The following is a 22,731-nucleotide window of genomic DNA, read 5'->3' as shown; positions in this document are numbered from 1 at the left end:
ACTTGGGATTCAGCCTCATGGACCTGCACTGGACACATTCTCCTGCGACGGATATTTCTCTTCACACCATTGCTCATGCCGAGCTTACTATGTGTTTAAACGCCCGAGCTCGTGAGTTCCGGCGTGGCGGTATCTTTGTACTGGCTTATATCGCTCGTACTGAAGATTCTTTCCGTGAATCTGATGTCGGACGTCCACACACGCGTACAAATTCTCTTCAAGGTGAATCACAACAAGCGGATGTCTCTCGTTCGGTGATGTCTCCTGCGGCCATATCTGAGCAAGACGCACCTGTTCAGTCTGGAGATGCATTACCCAGCGTAAAGAAACTTAATCGCGATATATGGACAGTCATGTCGGATATGATTGTACCATGTTTGCAGCGTCTTGTGTCCTGTGGCATGATGAAGATTGATGTGGCACGATATATGCTTACCCTACCGATGCATCCACGAACAGCCAGTCAGACCTTGCGTGTTCTAGAAAAGTTCTCTGAAATTTGGTCGCTGGATTGGAGCTGCGGACTAGGGCGCAGTGAACGTCGCGAAGTCACTACAGATTTTGGTGAGGTTGTGGTTCTCCAAAGCGAGCCTGACACACTCCGTCTGCCTCAGCCGGCAAGAATGGCTCTCAAATCTGGAAAGATTTCCCCGAAGGCCTATAATGACCATGTTATCAACATGTTCAAAAACTTGTATGAAACTCACTTCCGTCAAGTTTTGCGGGATCGAGGAAAATTAAATAAGGGCGCTGTCGAGTTTATTTTGGACTCCCTTTGGGACGTGCTTCGGTCTCGTATGGGAGATCCGAGTACTTGCCCGTTGGCTGATTGTGAACTTGAAGTGCAGCTTTTTGCTCTCCGGCGCTTATGATCAAAAATTGTACATTGAAAGCTATGAGAAGGGGGTCTGTTAAGCCATGTTCATTCATAGAATACATTTGCGAAAGTCGTCCTCGCTGTTTTGACTTCCTCCACTTGAGTGCGACAACATCGAGACGGGTCGTGTCGTGTTCTATGACATCTGCGCCTGGGCCCCAGGCCAGTGTCGAGACTGTAGAACGAGAATCTGCACACAGCCCCGCAAAGCTGTCTTACATTCCCTATCAGCGGAAGAAAACACCTACGCGTGCAGTGACACAGAACACTGCGCGGACCATATCCAACCCATCCCCTACCAAACCTAAAGAGTTATTTGGCACCCCTTCTCAGGGCTTTCGGTCTAGCTCGGGTCAGATTATCAAACAAGGTATATCTCCTCTCATCACTATCGCGTCTTCACCCACAAATTCTGATTCATCAGTCAATACATCACCGTCCAAAGCGAATGAAAAGTCCTTACTTACGCCACAACTGCTTCCATCACCTAGTCCCCCGCCTTTGCGACGGATCATCTCCCAACCAAAACCCCAATCATCAATGAAAGGTGAGGATCCAGATAAACAGCGTCGAACCACTCCTTCTCCCAGTGGTTCTCCTCTGAAGCAGCAACTCATCAACGGACCTCTTCGCTCGCCATCACCCCATATGGCCCGTGCTCATCCACACTCGTATGCTTCCATGATGGCTGATCAAGAAGACTTTAGACATCAGAATCAATCAACGTCTAATATATCTGTCACATCCACAACTACTGCTCGACGCGCGCCTTATCGTTCTGGATTCCAGCCCAAGGGTGTGGTACGGTACCGTACCGATGACTTTGTGGCTCTAAGGGAAAAGCATCGGAAAATTGTAGAACTCGATGACCAAAGAATGGAACGTCGTATGGAGAAACTTCTTGGCATATATTCTTCAAAATTTGAACATGAATCTGGTATTGACGTACCTGTCCCATCGAGCTCATGGTTGCGACATGGCTCTTTCGTTTTGGATGTCTTATATTCCAAGCAAGAAAAAGACATGCATCGTCTCCGTCAGCTTCGTCGTTCAGCTGAACAGGACGTTGTGAAGTGGCAAGATGATAAGCACCACCCAAATTGTGCCCTTTGTGGCACGCCGTTTTCTCTAGCGGTTCGACGGCATCATTGCCGCTTGTGCGGCCTAGTTGTCTGCTCCTCACCTCATCTTCCCTCCTTCCTTCAGATCTCTGACGAAACTGATAGCCTGAAATCTTGGGAACCGTGCAGCTCTCTCATGGTCCCTGACACTTCGTGCAAACGCCTACACGATATGCCTCCTCGGCCAGACCTACATGCCTCACTGGCTGAGCAGCAATCCTATGGGTTGACCGAGATCAACGCCATCCGCATATGTCGAGTCTGTAAAAACACCGTCCACCGTATCCAGTTCAGCCGTCGCTCAACCAAGATGACGCCTCTGGATCTTGTGTATCAAGTATGTACTTATACCTAACTGGAAAGGAACTACGATCCCTTGAAGGGGAAATTATTGAATCTTTACCTGACTTTCACGAGATGTTTTTGGGATTAAAGTGCGTGGCTTGCCATCTTACGAGTAGGAACATGGATCTGAAAGATTCGTCGGGCAATCGTGCCCTTCAAGCAGACATGGTCCAGGCGCGTAAAGAACTTTTGGCGAGATTCACGCGCTATGAACAGCTTGCCAAACAAATTATGGACTTGCCTCCCTTGGTGGACGGACTCAAGTCCCCTACACAAAAGCGCTTACACGAGGCAATCCTTGCGCGCGCGAATCTATTCCTACGAAAACACGTACGTCATATGTTCCGACTCATACCCAGACATTCCCAGTTGAAAGCCTGTGGACCGTGCCAGACAAGTCACGCAAGAATGGTAATCGCATCCATATGGAGCCCAAGGCGCAAGAACAACTTTGCACTTTGAAGGAGCAAGATGCGCTGCTTGATCAATACCTGGAGGCTGCAAAGAAAGCAAGGAATTTGGACGACGTTGCTTCCCTCAAGCGCAATCAGGAAGAAATTCGTCAAGAAATTGAGCGCATCCAACAAGCATCAGCTTAACATGATTAAACAAGTTGTAGGGTATATGTAGCTTTACGGCTCTCGTTGCAGAGCCATAATTTCACTTTGAATGCCATCTCGTTTTGACGCCAGATCTTTCAAACGAACATCCACTCGATCACTGATGTAAGACCTTGCCCACATACATTTCCGACTGAATGAAATCGATACGTTTATCGACATTCACTTTGGCTTCAGAAAACTCTTGTGGTACCAATACGGGGCCAGTCCGCTTATAGATACGCGCATCCCCTGGTAAGGAGCTAAATTCCTCGACGTTAGAATGGTATCACGCACTTTTTGGACTTGCTGATTCTCAGACAGCTGCGATAGAAGCTGCTGATGGGAGTCGACAACAAGCTCGAAAGCTACAAAGTGTTAGCCTACCCGCCAGAACCGTCACTCACCTGTCTGGACTTCCTGCAACTTTGTGAGCATCGCACGCGTTGTCTCTGTTGCCATGTTGATCACGTAACGTTCGAACGCCCTAGCGCTTACGGCCGATCATACACTTGATGCGTGCCCCCTCGATTTTGCGGGCCATCTACAAATTCCAGCCTGCTTACGTGTATAAGTTCATTCGGGGTAGATAGTAAACCGCGATAAATCATTTCACAACCCTTTTTCTGCGAATCGTTTACGGCATCGCGCATATATATGCAGTTTCATTCATCAGACCCTTCAATTCCGGGAATGATTGCGTAAGAAGAGGGGAGTGTAGATCTTCGTTTATAAATCCTAAGCGTCGGAACAAAGGACCAGTTACTAATTCTTGAATTGGGGTACCGGTCATATTCAAAGATCGCATAGATGTGTCACTTTTCGGGGTGCGGAGCACCGATCATGCATGGCATTGGGGTGCTTAGACTTTCTGTCATGCATAACTTTTGTGCGTCAGACGATTGCCTGAGAAAGTATATATACTAGGGGGGTGGACGAATCCTTGGTGTATCACCATCAAGCAAGCTCTTCCATCGCTCCTAGGTCCTATATTCAAGATGCAGTTCTCTCGTGCTATTGTTCTTGCCGCTACCGCCCTTATCGCCGGTGTCTCTGCTGCTCCCTCCCAGAAGCTGGACACCCGCAACATCTTTAGCGGTGGTAAGGCCACTTGGTACAACTCGGCTATGAGCGAGGGTAACTGCGGTTGGTGGAGCACCAACGCCGACCACATTGTCGCTCTTAACGCTCCTCAGTACGGCAGCACCGACAAGAAGAGCGATCACTGTGGTCGTCTGATTCGCATTGTCAACGAGAAGAACGGAAACGTTGTGCACGCTGTCGTTGCTGACTCGTGCCCCGAATGCGAGTTCGGCTCGCTCGACCTTAGCAAGGGTCTCTTCTCTGCTCTCGCTGACGGTGACATGGACCTGGGTGAGTTCCCTATTTCGTGGAGCTTCCTGAACTAAAATCGTTCTTTTCAAGTCAGACGTCTTTTGTCGTCGCAATGCCTATCCTTATGTTATATGGTTTCTCTGTTCATGGTTATGAAATTATGTTATTCCTATGTTAAGCCAATGGCCTGACAGAGGCGCCCATGTTAACGCTGGTCGTTATCCGGACGAGTGATAAGACCACATAGCTCTGTCCTTTATGGGTGATACTCCCAAAATAGCGTTTCTTTTGTTATGGTTGAAATGGATTTAGCTATGGTAGAATTTATGTGTTGTTGTTTCAATTCGGATGTGCTATGTTTTGATAATGGAATGTGCTATGGTGCGAGCCGAAAGTCGGGTGCTATTTTTTGTCATGCTTATGTTTTTAGCCCGGTGTTTAGGGATGCCGGGGCGATCGTTTGGCTTAGGAAAGCGGAGCTTGTCATTGGCCAAGGCAGATGCGGAGGTCTTGTCAACGCTTCCGACCGGTTCACATAACGTTTGACCATGATGCTCGCAAGGCAGGTGAATGCCGCTGCCCGTGTTCCGGCTGTGGCTCGCCTCGTACGCCCGGGTGCCATGAAGCTGACACGTTCTTTTACGTCGAATGTGCGTCGCATAGTGCCTTTGCCATCGTGTGTGTCTCAGCAGACGACGGTTCGGAGCTTCCATCTCAGCCGCAAGGTTCTCGAGAAGGCTGAGGAGGCTATCGAGGACGAGCGCGTCGTCGATGAAGTTGATGTGCTCATCGTCGGTGGTGGTCCTGCCGGACTCAGTGCGGCCATTCGGGCAAAGCAGCTTGCAGAAGCCAAGGGTGAAGAAATCCGTGTAGTACTGCTGGAAAAGGGTGCCGAGATTGGCAACCACATTCTGTCTGGTGCTGTTCTGCAGCCTACTGCTCTGGATGAGCTTATCCCTGATTGGAAGGAGAAGGGTGCCCCGTTAAACCAGCCGGCTCTCGAAGACAAAATGGTGTTTTTGACTGAAAAGGGTTCCATTCCTATGCCGGAGCCTCCTCAAATGCACAACAAGGGTAACTACATTGTTTCTCTTTCCCGGGTGACCAAATGGCTTGGTGAGCAGGCTGAGGAGCTTGGTGTTGAGATTTACCCTGGCTTCGCCGGTGCACAGCTTGTATGGGACGTGGCCGAAGATGGTACTAAGCGCGGTATCAAGGGTGTGATCACCAACGATATTGGAGTGAACAAGGAGCGTCAACGTAAGGATAACTATGAGCCTGGTATGGAATTCCGTGCGCCTATCACGCTCTTGGCCGAGGGTGCGCACGGCTCTCTCTCTCTTCAAGCCATCAAGGAGCTAAAGCTGCGGGAGGCTGTAGGTGCAGACCCTCAGACCTACGGCATTGGTATCAAGGAGGTGTGGCGTGTGAAGCCGGAGAACCACCAGGCAGGTCTTGTGACGCATTCAATGGGCTTCCCGCTGACGCTTGACACATACGGAGGTTCATTCATGTACCATATGGAGGACAACATGGTGTCACTCGGTCTGGTTGTGGGTCTGGACTATGAAAACCCGTATTTGAGTCCATTCCAGGAGTTCCAGCGCATGAAGCACCATCCCTTCTTTGCTAATGTTCTAGAGGGCGGTGAATGTCTTGCCTATGGAGCCCGTGTCCTTAACGAAGGTGGTTACCAGTCGATTCCGAAAGTGCACTTTTCTGGTGGTGCCATTGTTGGTTGCTCGGCTGGGTTCCTAAACGTACCCAAGATCAAGGGTACGCACAATGCTATGAAGAGTGGTATGTTGGCGGCTGAGGCGGCCGTGGACGCGCTTGCGAAGCGTAATGAGGAGGATCCCTTCGCGCCGATGGACATCGCGGAGTACAAAACCAAACTGGATAACAGCTGGATCATGCCGGAACTATACGAGGTCCGCAACATCCGCCCCAGTTTCCATCCGTTTGGCTTTTTCGGGGGCCTGATTTACTCGGGTCTCGAAGCTATGTTCCTCAAGGGCCGCGTCCCGTGGACTTTGCATCACCAGAAGCAGGACCACGAATACACCAAACCTGCCGCTCTCTGCAAGCCTATTGACTACCCAAAGCCGGATGGAAAGCTGTCTTTCGATATTTTGACGTCAGTGTCGCGTACGGGTACAAACCACGCTGAGGACCAGCCAATCCATCTCGTGGTGAAGGACTTGGACTACAAAACTCACGTTGACCGCAATGTTGGTACCTTTGATGGTCCTCTGGGACGCGTATGTCCTGCCGCTGTGTACGAATACGTGCCGAAGGAGGATGCCAACGGCGAAGAACACGCTCACGGCAAGAAACTTGTCATCAACAGCCAGAATTGTATCCATTGTAAGACATGCTCCATCAAGACACCAGACCAGTCTATCACATGGACTGTTCCTGAGGGTGGCGGTGGCCCCAAGGTATGTTGGCTGGACGTGTTGGAACTAACTGTCAGTACTCGCTCACCTAAGTCCATATGCCGTAGTACGCACACAGTTATCCAGCTCGGCCGGAGGCACGTGGCAGGACTGCAGGTGTCCGTCCGACCTCCATTTGATCTTCCATCGCCATGCCGACTGTCAGCGTGGATAAGGCCCTTCTGTTGGAGGGGCTCGAGCGTAAATACACGACCGAGGAATTTGATGAACTCTGCTTCCAGTTTGGTATTGAGCTCGATGATGACACAACGGAAGAGGTTAAAGGCACCGACGAAAGACCGCAGCTGAAGATTGATATCCCTGCGAACCGGTACGATCTCCTTTGTTTTGAGGGAATTCTCCGCGCGTTACGAGTCTTCCTTGGAAAGGAAAAGCCGCCTAAGTATCAATTGACGGCGCCGCAGGAGATGATTACTGTGCAGGTCGAGCCGGCGACGGCCCAAATCCGACCGTTCTTTGCTGGTGCTGTTCTTCGGAATGTCAAGTTCACCCCGGAGCGGTACAACAGCTTCATTGATCTTCAAGACAAACTGCACCAGAACCTTGCTAGGCAGCGCACCCTTGTGGCGATTGGTACGCATGACCTTGACACTATTAAGGCGCCGTTTGTCTACAAAGCGCTTCCCCCGGGCGAATTCAGCTTTGCGCCCCTGAACCGCACAGAAGTGTATACTGGTAAGGGACTCATGGAACTCTACGAGAAGGATCGTCATCTTGGACGCTACCTTCACATTATCCGAGACAGCCCTGTCTACCCGATCATCTTTGACAAGAAGGATCGCGTTCTGTCCATGCCTCCTATTATTAACTCGGATCACTCGAAAATTTCGCTAGAGACCAGGAATGTCTTTATTGATACGACGGCCGTGGACCAGACCAAACTTGACATTGTGATCAACATCATTGTCACAATGTTCTCTGAGTATTGTGCTGAGCCATTCACGGTGGAACCGGTCCGAGTCGTATACCCTGACGGTCGAGAGGTGATTACGCCGAACCTTGAGTCGCGCTCTACGAATCTGCATGTGTCATACGTCAACCGTTGCACGGGTGTCAAGCACACGGCCCAGCAAATGTCGGAGCTTCTGACCCGCATGGGTCATGTTGCGACGACGACGCAAGACAGTGATATTTTAAATGTACTTGTCCCGCCTACGCGCCCAGATATTCTGCATGAATGTGACCTCATGGAAGACGTAGCGGTGGCATTCGGGTTCGACAATCTACCTAAGACGTTCCCGACGACTAACACCGTCGGTGGGCCCCTACCAATCAATAAGTTAGGCGATATCATTCGCCGCGAATGTGCCTATGCGGGCTGGGTGGAAGTGCTCCCTCTAATTCTTTGCTCCCACGACGAGAACTTTGCGTGGATGAAGCGTCATGACGATGGCAAGACGGCTATTGTTCTGGAGAACCCCAAAACAGCTGAATACCAGATTGTGCGTACCTCATTGCTGCCAGGAATCCTCAAGACCATCCGCGAAAATAAAAACCATGCACTTCCGATGCAGGCATTCGAGGTGTCTGATGTAGCCTTCAAGGATCCGACGGAAACAGAGCGTATGGCTCGGAACGAGCGTCACGTTGCGGCCGTATACTGTAATAAGGCTGCTGGCTTTGAGGTGATTCACGGTCTGCTGGATAAGCTCATGCTTATGCTGAACATTCCCCGCATTTCACCGGAGGATCGTGACTCTGCTACTGGATACTACATTCGCGAGGCGAACGAACCCTCCTTCTTTCCTGGTCGTGCGGCACACATTTTTTTGCGTCGACCCTTTTTGCCTGCTGAAGGTCTTGATTCCATGAAAGACATGTCAAATGCACTGGAACGTGACATCCAAGTGGGTACACTAGGTGTCTTGCATCCAGACGTGCTTCAAGCTTTTGAGCTCGCATTTCCGTGCTCTGCTCTCGAATTCAATCTGGAGGCCTTCCTATAGATGATGTGGAGGCACGTGGAGAACATAGGGAACGGACTTGCATCATCTTCATGATCCTTCGTTATGGGCGAGCCGGTGGCCTCGGCGAACTCCAATCGGATGGGTACGGTCACGCACAGCTCTATGGAGCCCATATCATCCGAAGATGAGACTGCAAGAACATCGAGGCTGAAAGGTATTTCTTCTCATGAGTCGGGAGCCAGAGAAATTGCGTTCCAACAACGGTATGCATCTGAGCCCTTCGAGGATCCCAGTCCCATGCCCATTGTACCCCTCGCGAAACATGTCGAGGGGGACTTGATATCTGGTACATTTGTGGCATCCTGCCAGGTGGTGAGTGCTTTTCTGTTTCTTTTTTGTTCTTGGGGGGTCATTGGCTGCTACGGCACCTTTTTTGTGTACTTCAAGGACACACTGGTCCCCACCTCGACAGAGTCCGAACTCGCGTGGATTGGCTCCATACAGCATTTTCTCGCTGTCACCGTTGGTATCCTGACTTCTCCCTGGGTCGACTATGGACACATGTATTTGATGTGTTTCGCAGGGTCCCTGCTCGTTGTCCTGGGAGAAATGATGGCCTCTCTCGGTTATAGGTTTGTGCATCTTTTTTTTGCGCATGGATTCTGCATTGGTCTGGGTGCAGGCCTCCTATATCTCCCGTGTATCACCTGTTGTTCGGAATATTACTCATCCAAGCACCGTGGAAAGGCCACAGGAATTGCCACGCTAGGGAGCAGCATCGGCAGTTTGATTTTCCCCATAATCTTCAACAAACTGGAGCCTAAAATAGGCTATCCATGGACAATGAGGACAATTGGCTTTATCATGCTCGGACTCTTGGTGTGTGCGCTGCTCCTTTATCGACCTCGTCGTGAAGCAATGGAGCCACGGCAGCTCTTTAGCTCGCATATTTTTAAAGACCAAACGTATCTGGTTTACGTGTTTGGCTACTTCTTGGGTATGCTTGGACTTTATGTACCCAATTTCTTTCTTCCTTCTTTTGGCAAGCACCACCAATTCAGCCCCTCCATTTTCCCTTTTACCACATCATTTCTCAAGGCTGGCGGCATTATGGGACGCCTCCTTTCTATTTGTCTCACGCCACGGATCGGCGTATTTAATCTATACGCACCGCGCACCCTCATCGCCGCCGTGCTTGTATATTGCTGGATACCCGTTCAACAGCAGGGAAGTTTCCTTGCTATGGTGATATTGTATGGGTTTTTTACAGGGTCCATTCTTTCATCTACTCCCAACATTATATCGGTAATCACCGAAGACGTTTCCGAAGTTAATATCAGACTCGGTATCGCCAGTTTGGTTGCTGCGCTTGGGATTCTCGTTGGCCCTCCTATCGCAGGCGCCCTGCTAGAGGTCGAGCCCCCGGCCTATCTTCGTGCTCAAATATTTTCAGCCGTTTTTCTCACACTCTCTGGTTTGTTTATGATTACTACGCGCGTTCTCAAAGTCGGCTGGAACCCTATGATCAAATACTAATATCACCTCATTCATGGGCCCAATCACGATATTGTATCTAGTCGGTAATTCTGTAATTTGTACTGTAGCATAATCTAATTGATTCGCCCTTGAAGCTCCTCACGGCGGGACTTGCTATTTGGGTCAAAGTAGGGGCGCTCGCCACATGATACGGCACGCACGCCCGAACGAGGGCCTAGGTCAAAGTAGTCCGGCGTGGCTGCATGATAGGTCGAGCGATTGTCCCATATGGCGAGATCATTCTTACCCCAGCGGTAACGGACTTGCGTGATGTGGTTCTGCGTAACAAGATCCAGCACAAACTTTTTCACGAGCTCGCTCTCTTCACGCGGCACATCCTTCACATGGTGAAAATGCTGACCAAATCCAAAGATTGACTTCCAGCCGGTGACAGGGTTCGTGCGGATAAGCGGGTGCTCTGCCGACAGATGTGTGCCGACGTTTTCCGCAGCACCGCGAGGACCGGCAAACAGCGGGTAACCATGCTCTTTGGCCGACCTCACGAAATCGGGCGGGTAAAAGAAGCCAGTCAGACTTTCTAGTAGCTTTTTGAACGGTTTGGAGAGGAGATCGTACGTCTCGTAGCCACTGGCCCACAATGTATCACCACCGGTTTCAGGCATCGTATGCACCTTCAACGAGGTGTAATCCGCCGGTACGGGTTCGAACGTGATATCACTGTGCCACTCATCAGCACCCGAACGCGGCGCGACTCCAAGTGAGCGGAATAGATTGCTCGAGATCACACTGATTTCCAAGTCAGTATTTTTTGTGCCTTTCTCGTCAATCACAGAATCTTTACCCTCGCGCTCCGAATTGTACACGGGGTGGATGTGAAGACCTGAGCTCGATGGTTTGCCAGTAAGCTGGCCAAGACGGTTGGTGAGAAACTTTTGGTCGTCAGGTGAAATGTCCTGACTCTTGAAAAAGGCCACGCCTCGACGAGAGATGGTAATGGCCAAGTCGCGAATCAGTTCATCGGCCTTATCGTTATGTATAATGTCTTTAAGTTGAAGTGTAGGGTACAGACGTCCAATGGCGGGAGTCAGTTCCTCAAAAGCATATTGGTTATCCAGTATGCCAGTGGTTTGGAGTGGCGCGCGAATCGGAATGGAAGATGCGCTGTGGTGCGCATCGGAGAGAGGGCCCGTAGTGAGAAGGATCTTTGGCTGAGCGACAGTCTCGGTTTGTACAGTAGATTGCATGTTTGTGGGGCTCTACATATTCTCGGCATGGTTTTATACTCTAGGAAGGCACACGAACCTGTCGCCGGATGTTGCAATCTCTGGGACCCTATCACGAATGGTTAGGACATCGACCTCCACATGACGATACTCCTGCCGGCATTGTCACCATTGCTTGCGTGATAGAGGGGAAAGGCTGGTCCAAGCTTAAGAGCCATGTGGCTTTCATAGCTGCTCTCTATATGTCTTTCAAGAAGGGCGAGATCAAAAGTATCGCTGTTATCGGCGCGGGAGCCTCTGGTGCTATGGCGCTGGACACCCTTGTCCGCGAACAGGCATTTGATACGATCAAGGTTTTTGAGCGCCGTGAAAAAGCCGGCGGAGTATGGCACGTACCTTCATCTTACAGCAGGCTAAATGATGAGCATGTTCAGAATCAGCCAGTGCCTATCGGAATTCAGGAAAATGATATTGATCCTCCGCTACCTCCCCCTGACGTTCTACCCGCCAAAACGAAGAAAAGCCCACAGGAACGCTATGACGCTACGCCGATTTATTCTTACCTGGAAACCAACATTGATGTTCACGTCATGGAATTCACAGAGGAGCCAATTTCGGATCGTGCGACGCCCGAATCGATTGCTCGATTTGGTGCCAATACGCCCTTCCGCCATCACTCGGTGATCCAGCACTACGTGGAGGGCCTTTTTCAGCGCCATGACTACGAAAAGTATATTGAGTTTCGTGTGACAGTGGAGCGAGTGGCCAAGTCTGGTAAAGGCTGGACTTTGACTCTTCGGAGATCCGAAAAGGACCATGACTACTGGTGGCAGGAATACTTTGATGCTGTGGCGATATGCTCGGGGCATTACAGTGTGCCTTTCGTTCCCGACATCCCAGGTTTGGTGGATATGGCAACTACCTATCCTGGTAGTGTCGAGCATACCAAGGGATTTCGCAGCCGCAATGACTACAAGGACCTCAACGTGGTGATCGTGGGTGGGAATATTTCAGCCATGGACGCGGCCTTTGACATTGTGGATCATGCCAAGCACGTTGGAGTCGCCATGCGCGGCAAGCCACATCCCTATTTTACCGATACAGTATTTACTCACCCGGCTATCCACCGTCATACAGGCATTCGGCGTATCGATGCAGCGAGCCGAAGTGTGTATTACTACGATGGCACTGTCGATACGAATGTGGACAAAATTCTACTCGGAACTGGATATAGGTTCAGCTTGCCTTTCCTTAAGCAAAAGGACGTATCAAACAATCGTATACATGGACTCTATCAACATGTGGTCAATATTGAAGACCCCACATTGGCATTCATTGGTGCTGTGAATGCAGGATTGACATTTAAAACGTTTGAATGGCAAGCAGTTCTGGTCAGTCGATTGTGGTCCGGACGCTGTACATTGCCTTCCGTCGAAGAGCAATACCAGTGGGAGATGGATCGCATTAGACAACGAGGAGATAATGTCAAATTTACTGTGCAATATCCAGACTTTGAGGAGTATTTTAACACACTGAGAGACCTTGCTGGGAACGATGGGCCAGGTCGCAAGTTACCCGTGTTTGACCCTTCCTGGAGAGAGGGATTTGAAGCCTGTGTCGCTCTACGTATTTCCCGCTGGAAGTATGACATTGAAAATGCCACAAAAGAGGCAAAGAAAGGCTGCGATAAGCAGTGTCACCTGTAGCTACGAGACGATGCAAAGATAGGCTCGCAATCTTCACGAGTAACCAACCAGGCTATTTGTGCTACTAGCTACTAAATAAACCATTGGAGTAGATAATCAAGTAGTTCTGCTTTGTGCTATCTCCTACAAGCCTATGTAGAGATAGCCTCGGGCAACGGCTTAGGTACAGTGTCGTTGTATAAAGTGACATTGTGGCCAGCGATTACTTCATGGTGGTGACCATCCTCACCCAGCTTGGAGTACTTCTGACCATAGCGAGAAATACGCCACGCATTCCATTCCTGAGAGGTAGGAATAGACTCACCGTTGCGGGTTCGCTCCTCCCAGAACTTGTGAGACTTGTAAGCCTCTTGAGCCACCGGAGATTCTTCAATGGGAAGAAGCTTGGTGTCATTGTCAAACATGGAGAAGTAGAGAACGTTGAGGCGGCGGTACTGAAGCTGGTCCTCCGGTGGGGCAATGACACGATGAATAGTTGCGCGAAGATAGCCACCCGAGAGGAAATGTAGAGAGTCACCGAGGTTGACAATCAAGGCATTCGGCTTGTGTCCCACGGTACGCCAGATGTTGTCCTTGCCTAGCACCTGCAGTGACGCAATGGGTTGTGACCAGAGGACAGTCAGGCTGCCAAAGTCTGTGTGGCCTTGGATACGCACACCTTTGGAAGCAATGTCGTCTTCCTTTGGAGGGCGGTGTACAAGCATGTAGCGCAGAAAGTCATCTCCTTCGGTCTCGTACTTTTTGGATAGATTCCACAGGTAGTCATAGGGCACTTTCAGCACAAGAGACAAGGCTGACAGGATCTTCCGGACCACCACGTCATGGTTAAACCGAGCGAATTCATGGATTTCGTCCAAAAATGGATGGATTGACTTTGGGTACTTCTTCTCAGCCACGTCACGCGCGTAGGCAGCTGATCCGAAATTCCACTGTTCGATACTGTCAGCCACATTCTCAATCTTCCAGTGGCCCGTTTGCTTGTAGCCACAGTAGCTACCTGTGTTTATGATATCGGCTGTAAACTCTTCCTTGTCTTTCTGGGAAATCTTGTCGAAGGTGTGCTGGCTCAGAGCGTACTGGCGAAGCACCTGATCGTACGACAGGCCGTGATTCTCTGCGTAAATGAACCCAACATCAGCAAGGGCATCACCCAGATCCTTGACAATCTGTTCAGGAACCTCTGAATAGCCCTCTCCAGTAATCTGGGAGAGATCCAGCGTGTACAGAGGGGCCCAGTTGACTTGGTCTTTCAGTTGGGTCTCCTTCGGAGGCGTCCAAGGCTCCACAGGAATTTGGGATACAGGTTGAGGCTGGGTAGTCATGAAACTCTTTGTATGTTGATACTACTTGACTATTCCTCACCTATTTATAGCTTAGATGGTTGACATACTACATTTCATGACCGTGTCCGTTGATGTCACTAGATGAGGTGCTTGCGTTATCGAATGTGCAATAGTGGAGGTGCGAGCACATCAGCTCCACTTGCACAAAAGTCGCACGGGCCTACGCTTCGCAGGATTGGACAAACACCGGAAGTACGCCATTTTTTAGGCAGTTCGAACTGCCGGTAGGGTGTGATAATGACGTGCTGCATCCATCAGACAAACTATGTGGAAGACTTGTTTCCGGTTCAAAAGAGTCCGATGCGGTTATCTACCCCCTCCTGCTAGTATGGCTCAAGATAGCATCGTTCCCCCACTCTCTCAAGGATGGGGCTACGGCGTCATTATTGGAATAGGCATAGCGTTTGCCGTGTCCATGATGGGCATTACTTTCTTGCTTCGCAAGTACAACCATGAAGACAATTCTAATTTTGAAACGTATTCTACGGCCGGCCGAAGCGTGGGCGTGGGATTGACGGCCACAGCCGTTATCTCCTCTTGGGCCTGGAGCACCGCACTGTTATCTAGCGGTACAATTACATATTCTTATGGCATTGGTGGTGCCTTTTGGTTTGGGGCAGGCTGTATTGTTCAGATTTGTACATTCGCCCTGTTGGCGATTCAGTCGAAATTAAAAACCCCTCGTGCTCATACAATCCTTGAGGTGGTCAAGACTCGCTACGGAACAGTTTCTCATCTTGTATATATGACTTTGTGTCTTATCAACAACCTTATTGCTGTGATTAATATGCTCCTTGGGGCATCGGCCGCGATTTCCGCCCTCACTGGCATGCACGTGGTAGCATCTATCTTCCTTCTTCCTCTGGGCGTATGCTTATACACGATCAGCGGTGGTCTCCGTGCCACTTTTGTCACGGACTGGGCGCACACAGTAGCCCTTTTCATTATCGTTCTTTACCTTGCCCTCAAAACAATGACTAGCTCACAAATTGGCTCGTTGCATGACTTATGGAACACCGTCAACGATGCCGCACTCAAAACTCCAGTCCCTGGTAATTATAAAGGGTCCTACTTGACTATGACCTCTCCGAGTGCTGTCGAGTTTGGAATTTTACATACGCTCGGCAACTTTGGTCTCGTTATTATGGATTCTTCGTACTGGCAGAAAGCCTACTCGGCCAATGTAGCTGCTGCGGTGCCAGGCTACTTGGTAGGGGGGGTTATCTACTTTGGTTTGCCGTGGTGTTTAGGAAGCGTGATGGGTATTGGGTCTTTGGCCCTTCAAAACTTTCCGTCTTGGCCTGCTTATGGACGCGAACTCTCAACGAACGAGTTAAACGCAGGGCTCATCTTGCCTTATGCCAGCATGGCCGTAGCAGGAAAGGCAGGTGCTGTGGCCGTCGTTATCGTCATATTTATGGCAGTTACGTCTACCATGTCGGCAGAGCTTATTGCTGTGTCTAGCATTGTTTCGAGTGATGTGTATCACACGTATTTGAAGCGCAACGCTACTGGAAAGCAGATTATGTGGGTATCGCATTTGGCCTGTATTGGATTCGCCATCATCAGCTGCGCTGTGTCCATTGCAGTAAATTACGCTGGCGTCTCCTTGACTTGGACACTGTACTTTTTGGGCGTAATTACATGCCCCGGTATGATCACTATGCCTCTAACAGTGCTTTGGAGTCGTCAGTCTAAGGTGGCAGCGATTGTGTCACCGCTACTGGGCATGGCGGGTGGCTTGGCCACATGGATTTCCACCGCAAAGCATTATGGACATGGGGTCGTCTCTGTTGAGACAACGGGACTGCTTCTCCCTTGCCTATGGGGCTCTCTCGTATCCACCATTGTTCCGGCCATCTTTACCGTGATACTTTCCCTTTTATTTCCCAGCCCCCCCTTCCAATGGACCAAGTTTCAAAACATTGAACTGATTGATGACACCACCCCTACGTCATTTGACTTTGAAGAAAAAGCGATCACTGAGTCGCCTGTGGACTTTGAATTTCCAAACGATCTTCAGTCCCCACCCATCCACACTGTCCATGAAGAAAAGTATATGCGGAAGATGTCGATCGTTTCAGGGGTAGCAGGCGCTCTTGCCTTTGTTGTGGTGTGGATCATCTGGCCATTCTCGATGTATGGGAGTCGTTTCATTTTCCAACCAAAATTCTTCAGCGGTTGGCTAGTGGTGTCGGTAATTTGGGTGTTTATGGGGCTTCTGGTCATCCTGGTTCTGCCTCCCCTGGACGGTAGGCGGCAGATCATGACTATTGCCAAAGGTTTATTTGGACGCGAGTAACTTCTGCCCAGGATGTTGCCATTTGGGTAGTAGCAATTAGGTATCATACGTCCATTGTAATGGAATGTCAAATGTTAAGCACATCGCAAGGATCGTCAACAATGTGCGGTAGTGCCGATATTTAAACGTAAACCAAAGCTGTTAAGTGTTAAGCAGCCTGAAGTTTTTGGCATACGTCGAATAACCTGGCTGTATGCCTAATTGTTATTGTCAATCATTTCAACAGTAAAATTTTCTCTAAAAATATCGATTATAGCTACAGCAAGAGTCGTCAAAGTGGGATTGTTTTTATAGATCGCGCAAGTGTCTCCCCAGTTGATGTTGCTACGGGGAACACGTGGAACCACATGGTAAAAATTCTAACACGTGGGGCGCCTCTGCGGTCATGACCACAATTCCCTTTATCGATACAACACACATCCATTCATTGTGGTTCCGATATCTCATGCTATATAGTTGCTAATAGCCAACAACTGGTCGAAAGGGTTTTACTAGCTAATGTTCTAGATCCCACATCTGATTTTATTGATTACTTGATCAAAGAAAGGATTGATTCCAGTATTCCCATCATTTTAGACGTTGAAGATGATCTCGATCAAATTATTGCTCGCTGTATGATCCTCAAGATAGATAAAAATACATTTTCAGAGCTGGGACGAGCCATTGAGAGCGGGGGGGAAGGTATTAGACAAAATGATAATTGGATTGCCTACGTTAGCAATTAATCCCGAGCAGCATAGGGAGGTTATAATTCCTTCGTTACATAACACTATATATTTTCCGAGAACCAATATTGAATAGCACTGGCACTTGCTCAGTATTCTTGTCCAATGATATGTCTGATGAGCATATACCGGACCGAGTTCTGTCTCAGACTTGTGCTCTTCTAAGTGTTCCATTCGTTACCCATACAGTCTAACACACAGACACAGCAGCTACATCGGCAACTATTGTCACAATTCCGTCCTGCCCATAACCGTCACATTGTAACCTAGCAAATGCAGGACATCCCGGCCCTTTCCGACCCCTGTCAACGATAGTTCAATCGCCTAATTGCTCATGCAGCAGTCGTACTTGCGCCCCCTCACACTCTGTCATCTCTCCCAGTGTCTACGAGAACTTTCGTAACGGATCTACATGATACACACTAGCTGCACTTGCCATGCCCGTCGCATTGACCTCCCACCTGCTGATCTTACCGTGAGCGCTTCTTGAGCACCTGTCTTTCCCGACCCACCTCATATCATCACGCCTTCGAAACCAGAATATCCTTAGAGCTCCTTTCTCGATCGTGGTATGAACAAGTTATCTGGTGAATGAATGAGCTACGAGAATCTCAGGCTCCAAGAATTATCTGAACGATTCGTGCTATTATGTCGCATACAGAGCAGGGTTAATATGCTGTAAGGGAATAGAGATTGAAGTCAGCATCCCTTTTTATATGGTCGGGTCAAATGGTTCCATTACGATATACGTTACGTGTAGAAAAATTCTGGATAAGAAACATGGGCAGTAGTAGCCATGTGAACTCCTTGGTGTTATCATGCGTTGCACAATCACATTCCGCCGAAGAATAACGACTGCTAGTGTCATGATTTGCTTAGGATTTGTCTAGGTCTGGCATCGAAGACCCCATTCCAAGTACTGTCCCCAACTAGGTTTAAAGATAAAGTGAACCAGTTGGGCATTGTGAAAATAGATGAAGTATTGAGAGCTAAGAAGGATAGGGTGCGTAATTATAAATTTCCATTGCTTGTTAAAGAGTTCCTTAGGATCACTTGAGAAGTAGGCTGGCGTGCAGCATTATGCCTTTTTAGGATGCACTGTAATGCTTCAGGGTGGCAACCTTTACTCTTCCCGTTACTTATATGACTATTGCATAGATCGTTGAGCATTGATATTCGGCTAGGTTATTTATGTTGCTTCGATGGGACTGCTTTTGAATGTACTGGGAGGGGCGGATTCTTGACGGACGTAACAGCTTACCAGTGGGGTCCGATTACCGAACCGACTGTTCCGTTTGCTACCTCACGAAAGAGAAACCCAAGCCGTTAAACACAAAGAAAATAATATGGCTTTCAATTGTTCCTCCCTCATCCTATGCATCATAACACAATGCCACATTTTGCATGTCGCTGACTCGGACATGACTCATCTCCCCCAAAACAACCAAGGAAAAATTTCGAGTGCATCTCCCCTCTCCCTCCCTCCCCCCCTCTTCTTTCAGAATTTTTCTGATTCTATGGCTGATCCGAACTCAAACTATACTCGGTTTTTTATCAAGGACATCAATGGATACTTACTCTACCATCTACCTCAAACCAGAGTTGACTGGTTTACTTGGGAGTGTGACATGTGTGATCGGAACTCTGAGCATGAAACAATGTTGTTTCAAGATGGCGAAACCTACTGGTCACTTATCTGGTATTCTGGATCTCTAGACATTGATGCTATGGTCAAGTTCTTTGTTGAAAGATCTATTGACGAGAAGGAATTGGAAGATAAATACAAGATTATTGTGAGACGGTCATTCAGTTCGGAGCCAGACACAGGACCATGGATATCGACGAGACCAGATGCTGGGAAGCTTTGATGAGACTGTTTTCGTAGCACACAATGGCTACAAGTCCGTAGCATGACATCCATAAATCTCGCTTAGAGGCGTACGACTCCTGGGCTACGAAACAAAAAAGCGGCTATAGGCGGGGGATGTATTACGGTCTGTCCATTCGTGAAGTGAAAGTATCGGGAGAGAAGAGCATCGGACGCTGTGTGGGGGTTCGATTCCTTGCCTACGAGACGATGCAGCACCTGGACATTCAGTACTGGATGTGGGACTGTTGAAGCCACCGAAGGCATCCTGGTGGACTACATGCACAAGAGACTGGCAGATCATTTCCTTCTGCATGCGCCGGATGGGGTGGGCCGGGATCTGCCGGAGCAGAGTGTACCTTTGTTTAGTCCGTGGCTGCAGGTGCTGCCTCGATTCAGGGCACTGTCCCTTCAGGACTACAGCATGAGCGTGGGACTGCAGGTACGGACCATGTGTCCGGCCCATGCGGCAGGATGCTGGGCATGCGCGGTGATCAGAGCACGACTCAGTCACAGCGAGCACTGCGAAGACCGATGGATCCGCGGACAGACACTGTGTCACGACATAGTGCGTGACGTGCTGTAAAAGCATGTCCAGCGGAATGCGCATTTCGAGGTGAAGCGCGAGGCACCCAATGTTCCTGGCCGGCATGAACGGAGTGATTTACTGTTGCGGCGCTTGCATGCGGGCCCTGGGACAGAATCGCACTACGACCTGTTCATTCGAGAAGTGACAGGGTCGAGAATGGAGCGGATCGGCCGCCACGAAGTGATGCTGAAGCCGACAGGCCGATCGCACGAGGACATGGGGGAGTAGCAGGAGGCTGAGAAGCGCGCACAGCAGGACCAGCAAGTGCAATGCAGGTGACCTCGCCTGCTAGACGGCAGCACATCAATGGATTAAGCTTGGAATGTCTTGACTTGATCCTTTGTCTATACACAATTCTGCATTATGCATGCCGCTGACTTGCTCCTGACTCATCCCCATTGAATCCATCTAGAATCTATAAATACGCGCTCGAGTCCCCCCTCCCTTTTACCTTACGCTCTTCCATCCCTTACCTCCGAGGCCACATCGGATCATTCTGAAAATGGGGGATTACACACGTTTTTTTATCAAGGATGTCAATGGATACTGTCTCTATCAGCTACCTCAAACCGAAATAGACTGGTATACCTGGGAGTGTGATATGTGTGACCGCGATTCGGAACACGACTTAATCCTGTTTAAAGATGGTGATACCTACTGGTCACTCGATTGGTTTAGTTTCCCTCTCATCATTGGCAACCTCGTGGACTTTTTTGTTAACAAAACCATTGACGAAACCGAGCTACTTGAAAAACATAAAATTCTAGTCAAAAGGTCTGATGGTCCAGAGCCAGATAAGGGGCCATGGTACTTCTCCAGACCTAGCGCTGCGAAACATTAAAGCCATCGATCATATGGGTCCGACCATGGCTGGTCAGCAGGTAGAACTGGGCCCATGCCCTTTGGTGGCGCAGTATGACCAGGCCTAAGCCTGTCAGGATTTGCCACACAGACAGATTTGATGACAGTTTTGCCTCTGTTTTGTCCAAAGGTTGCAACATCGTGGCAGCGATTATCACCAGCTGCTACGATTAGTACTGCTGCCTTCTGGGGCTGCTTCTTTACAGGGATTTTTTTACCGCCATAAAATGAGCAGTAGTGATGCTTCGTCACATACACATGAGTTTCTCGATATGGATTTTCAACTTTCAAAGACCAATAACTTTCTTTTGGTGCGCCCTCAGGCATATAGTTCGTCTCATTAAGAGCTGCAGTGATACACCCCCTTGTGCAAGAATGATCTTTGCACAACGTTACGAGGACAGGAGGAGGCTCCAGCCTGAAGATGATTCTAATACAGATCCAAATTACCCGCCTAAAGACAATCATCTGTTGGATTGTGCTGTCGATCACCCATTTTATAGGGAAGGCAGGCCACGTCAGCTTGTTACACTTTGCCACCAGCGGATGTACCATTATGCCGGAACGTATCCTTTGCGATACTTGCAGCTAATCGCGACTGATACTGTCATAGATGCCATGCAAATCGCCTCCCTTAGAATTTAGTTTGCACTGTCGAAGAAACATTGGGCAACAGAGCCAGGTGAAAATGGCAAAGGACACGATGCTACGCCATAGAGCGCGCCACCCCATAGAAGAGGGCCTCTTCCATAGGGCAGAATAGTCACGAGTGTGACGTAAGAGTGGGGGCCTGAGCGTCGTTTGGCATTTATATGCGTATAAAGCGCGCATCGACACGCCCACTTCCCATCGTCTCAACCCATTCATCCTAATAAGTCGATTGCTATTCTTGCTACTCTCGCTGCACGCCCGGCTCGAGTTTTTCCAGTGCGACTTGCCACCAAAGGGCTTCAAGGCGTCGTCGAAGAACGTGTCGCGCGGTCAGGTGAGAAGTGAGAAGNCACCCGGACAAGTGCTTGACCGTGGGTGGCGTGGACAATCGCCCTCGCTACATCTATGGTCCAGAGTTCCCGGACCATCAGAAGCAGGGCGACTTTGACATAAAGAACGGCGTCCTCTCGCTGCAGCCGTGTTCGGAAAACCCTCGGCTGCAGTGGTGGGAGCTCATTCCTGACTCTAACAACATTTTCTACATTGGATCCGAGGGGGACATGGTGCGCGGTAAAGTGAGCAGCGCCTCCCATCACCGCGTGGTGTACAACTTCCCTGTCATGAACCCGGAAAAGGCGCCCTGGGGTACCGGCTATGGACCCTATTTGCAGCTCTTTGAATATCTAGGGAGTTGATCATTGATTCATTGAGATTGCATTGTTGTTTGGCAGGGTGTGGGCTCCGATCACTAGTGGAAGGAATCCAATTCCTTGACTACGAGACGATATAGCAATAGTACGAGTGATGAATGTAATTAGATGAACTCCGCGCATGGGTCACTCACTGAGAGAGGCCTCGAACAAAAAAGCCCTCAGGCAATAGTTGACCCCCCTTCGGCCGAGTCAGAGGGGAACTTCCCCCCATCGCAGCCCTCCACCGACAGTTGCTCCCTCACAAGCGTCCGGACCATCGGGCCCTGGTCGGACGAATGCAGTGAGAAACAGAAGCTCTTCGTCTGGACTCATAAAGCTAACAAACAAAATTCTCACATGAAGAACCGCTACTCGCTCACAGTGTGCCACTAATACTCGCTTCAATGAGGTCTTGGATACGCCTCAAGACGTGTAGGGTTGGCATTGCCATCCCAGATCGATAGCCGACCAAATTTAGCGGCCCTTGTATCATCATCTCACTAATCAGAAAGTCATGCTGCCCCTATCTTATACTCAATGGCCTCAGACATGGCCTCGGCGATGCCACTGGCCGCGTCAGAAGTAACACTCGTGTCATAGCTGCCGTCCAAGAGGCAGCGTCCATGGCTCCC

The 22,731-nt window shown here is 49.5% G+C and overlaps 8 protein-coding genes across 8 annotated transcripts; 6 read left to right on the top strand and 2 right to left on the bottom strand.

Annotated features, from left to right (window-relative positions):
- Nucleotides 1–1,561: 1,561 nt before the first annotated feature.
- Nucleotides 1,562–2,942, top strand: MSY001_0603 (uncharacterized protein; the record flags this gene model as incomplete). The annotated part of the gene is made up of 3 exons (XM_018885576.1): nucleotides 1,562–2,335; nucleotides 2,362–2,673; nucleotides 2,703–2,942. 3 exons carry the CDS (start codon nucleotides 1,562–1,564, stop codon nucleotides 2,940–2,942), a joined length of 1,326 nt encoding a protein of 441 aa, XP_018739224.1.
- Nucleotides 2,943–3,940: 998 nt separating this feature from the next.
- Nucleotides 3,941–4,351, top strand: MSY001_0602 (uncharacterized protein; the record flags this gene model as incomplete). Its single annotated transcript, XM_018885565.1, has 1 exon — nucleotides 3,941–4,351. The coding sequence occupies one exon, from the start codon at nucleotides 3,941–3,943 to the stop codon at nucleotides 4,349–4,351; it is 411 nt and encodes a 136-aa protein (XP_018739223.1).
- A 474-nt stretch (nucleotides 4,352–4,825) lies between these two features.
- MSY001_0601 (uncharacterized protein) lies at nucleotides 4,826–6,768 on the top strand (the record flags this gene model as incomplete). The annotated part of the gene is made up of 2 exons (XM_018885554.1): nucleotides 4,826–6,718; nucleotides 6,754–6,768. 2 exons carry the CDS (start codon nucleotides 4,826–4,828, stop codon nucleotides 6,766–6,768), a joined length of 1,908 nt encoding a protein of 635 aa, XP_018739222.1.
- Nucleotides 6,769–6,867: 99 nt separating this feature from the next.
- On the top strand, nucleotides 6,868–8,682 carry MSY001_0600 (uncharacterized protein; the record flags this gene model as incomplete). Its single annotated transcript, XM_018885542.1, has 1 exon — nucleotides 6,868–8,682. One exon carries the CDS (start codon nucleotides 6,868–6,870, stop codon nucleotides 8,680–8,682), a length of 1,815 nt encoding a protein of 604 aa, XP_018739221.1.
- Nucleotides 8,683–10,253: 1,571 nt separating this feature from the next.
- MSY001_0599 (uncharacterized protein) lies at nucleotides 10,254–11,384 on the bottom strand (the record flags this gene model as incomplete). Its single annotated transcript, XM_018885531.1, has 1 exon — nucleotides 10,254–11,384. One exon carries the CDS (start codon nucleotides 11,382–11,384, stop codon nucleotides 10,254–10,256), a length of 1,131 nt encoding a protein of 376 aa, XP_018739220.1.
- A 221-nt stretch (nucleotides 11,385–11,605) lies between these two features.
- Nucleotides 11,606–13,069, top strand: MSY001_0598 (uncharacterized protein; the record flags this gene model as incomplete). Its single annotated transcript, XM_018885520.1, has 1 exon — nucleotides 11,606–13,069. One exon carries the CDS (start codon nucleotides 11,606–11,608, stop codon nucleotides 13,067–13,069), a length of 1,464 nt encoding a protein of 487 aa, XP_018739219.1.
- A 131-nt stretch (nucleotides 13,070–13,200) lies between these two features.
- MSY001_0597 (uncharacterized protein) lies at nucleotides 13,201–14,391 on the bottom strand (the record flags this gene model as incomplete). The annotated part of the gene is made up of 1 exon (XM_018885509.1): nucleotides 13,201–14,391. The coding sequence occupies one exon, from the start codon at nucleotides 14,389–14,391 to the stop codon at nucleotides 13,201–13,203; it is 1,191 nt and encodes a 396-aa protein (XP_018739218.1).
- An 808-nt stretch (nucleotides 14,392–15,199) lies between these two features.
- On the top strand, nucleotides 15,200–16,714 carry MSY001_0596 (uncharacterized protein; the record flags this gene model as incomplete). Its single annotated transcript, XM_018885498.1, has 1 exon — nucleotides 15,200–16,714. One exon carries the CDS (start codon nucleotides 15,200–15,202, stop codon nucleotides 16,712–16,714), a length of 1,515 nt encoding a protein of 504 aa, XP_018739217.1.
- Between the last annotated feature and the right edge of the window lie 6,017 nt (nucleotides 16,715–22,731).

The sequence above is a fragment of the Malassezia sympodialis genome, genomic scaffold (assembly GCF_000349305.1).
Source record: "Malassezia sympodialis ATCC 42132 genomic scaffold, msy_sf_3, whole genome shotgun sequence".
Taxonomy (NCBI): Eukaryota; Fungi; Basidiomycota; class Malasseziomycetes; order Malasseziales; family Malasseziaceae; genus Malassezia; species Malassezia sympodialis.
The sequence above is the reverse complement of the archived record's forward strand: the minus strand, read 5'-3'. Positions and strand labels throughout refer to the sequence as shown.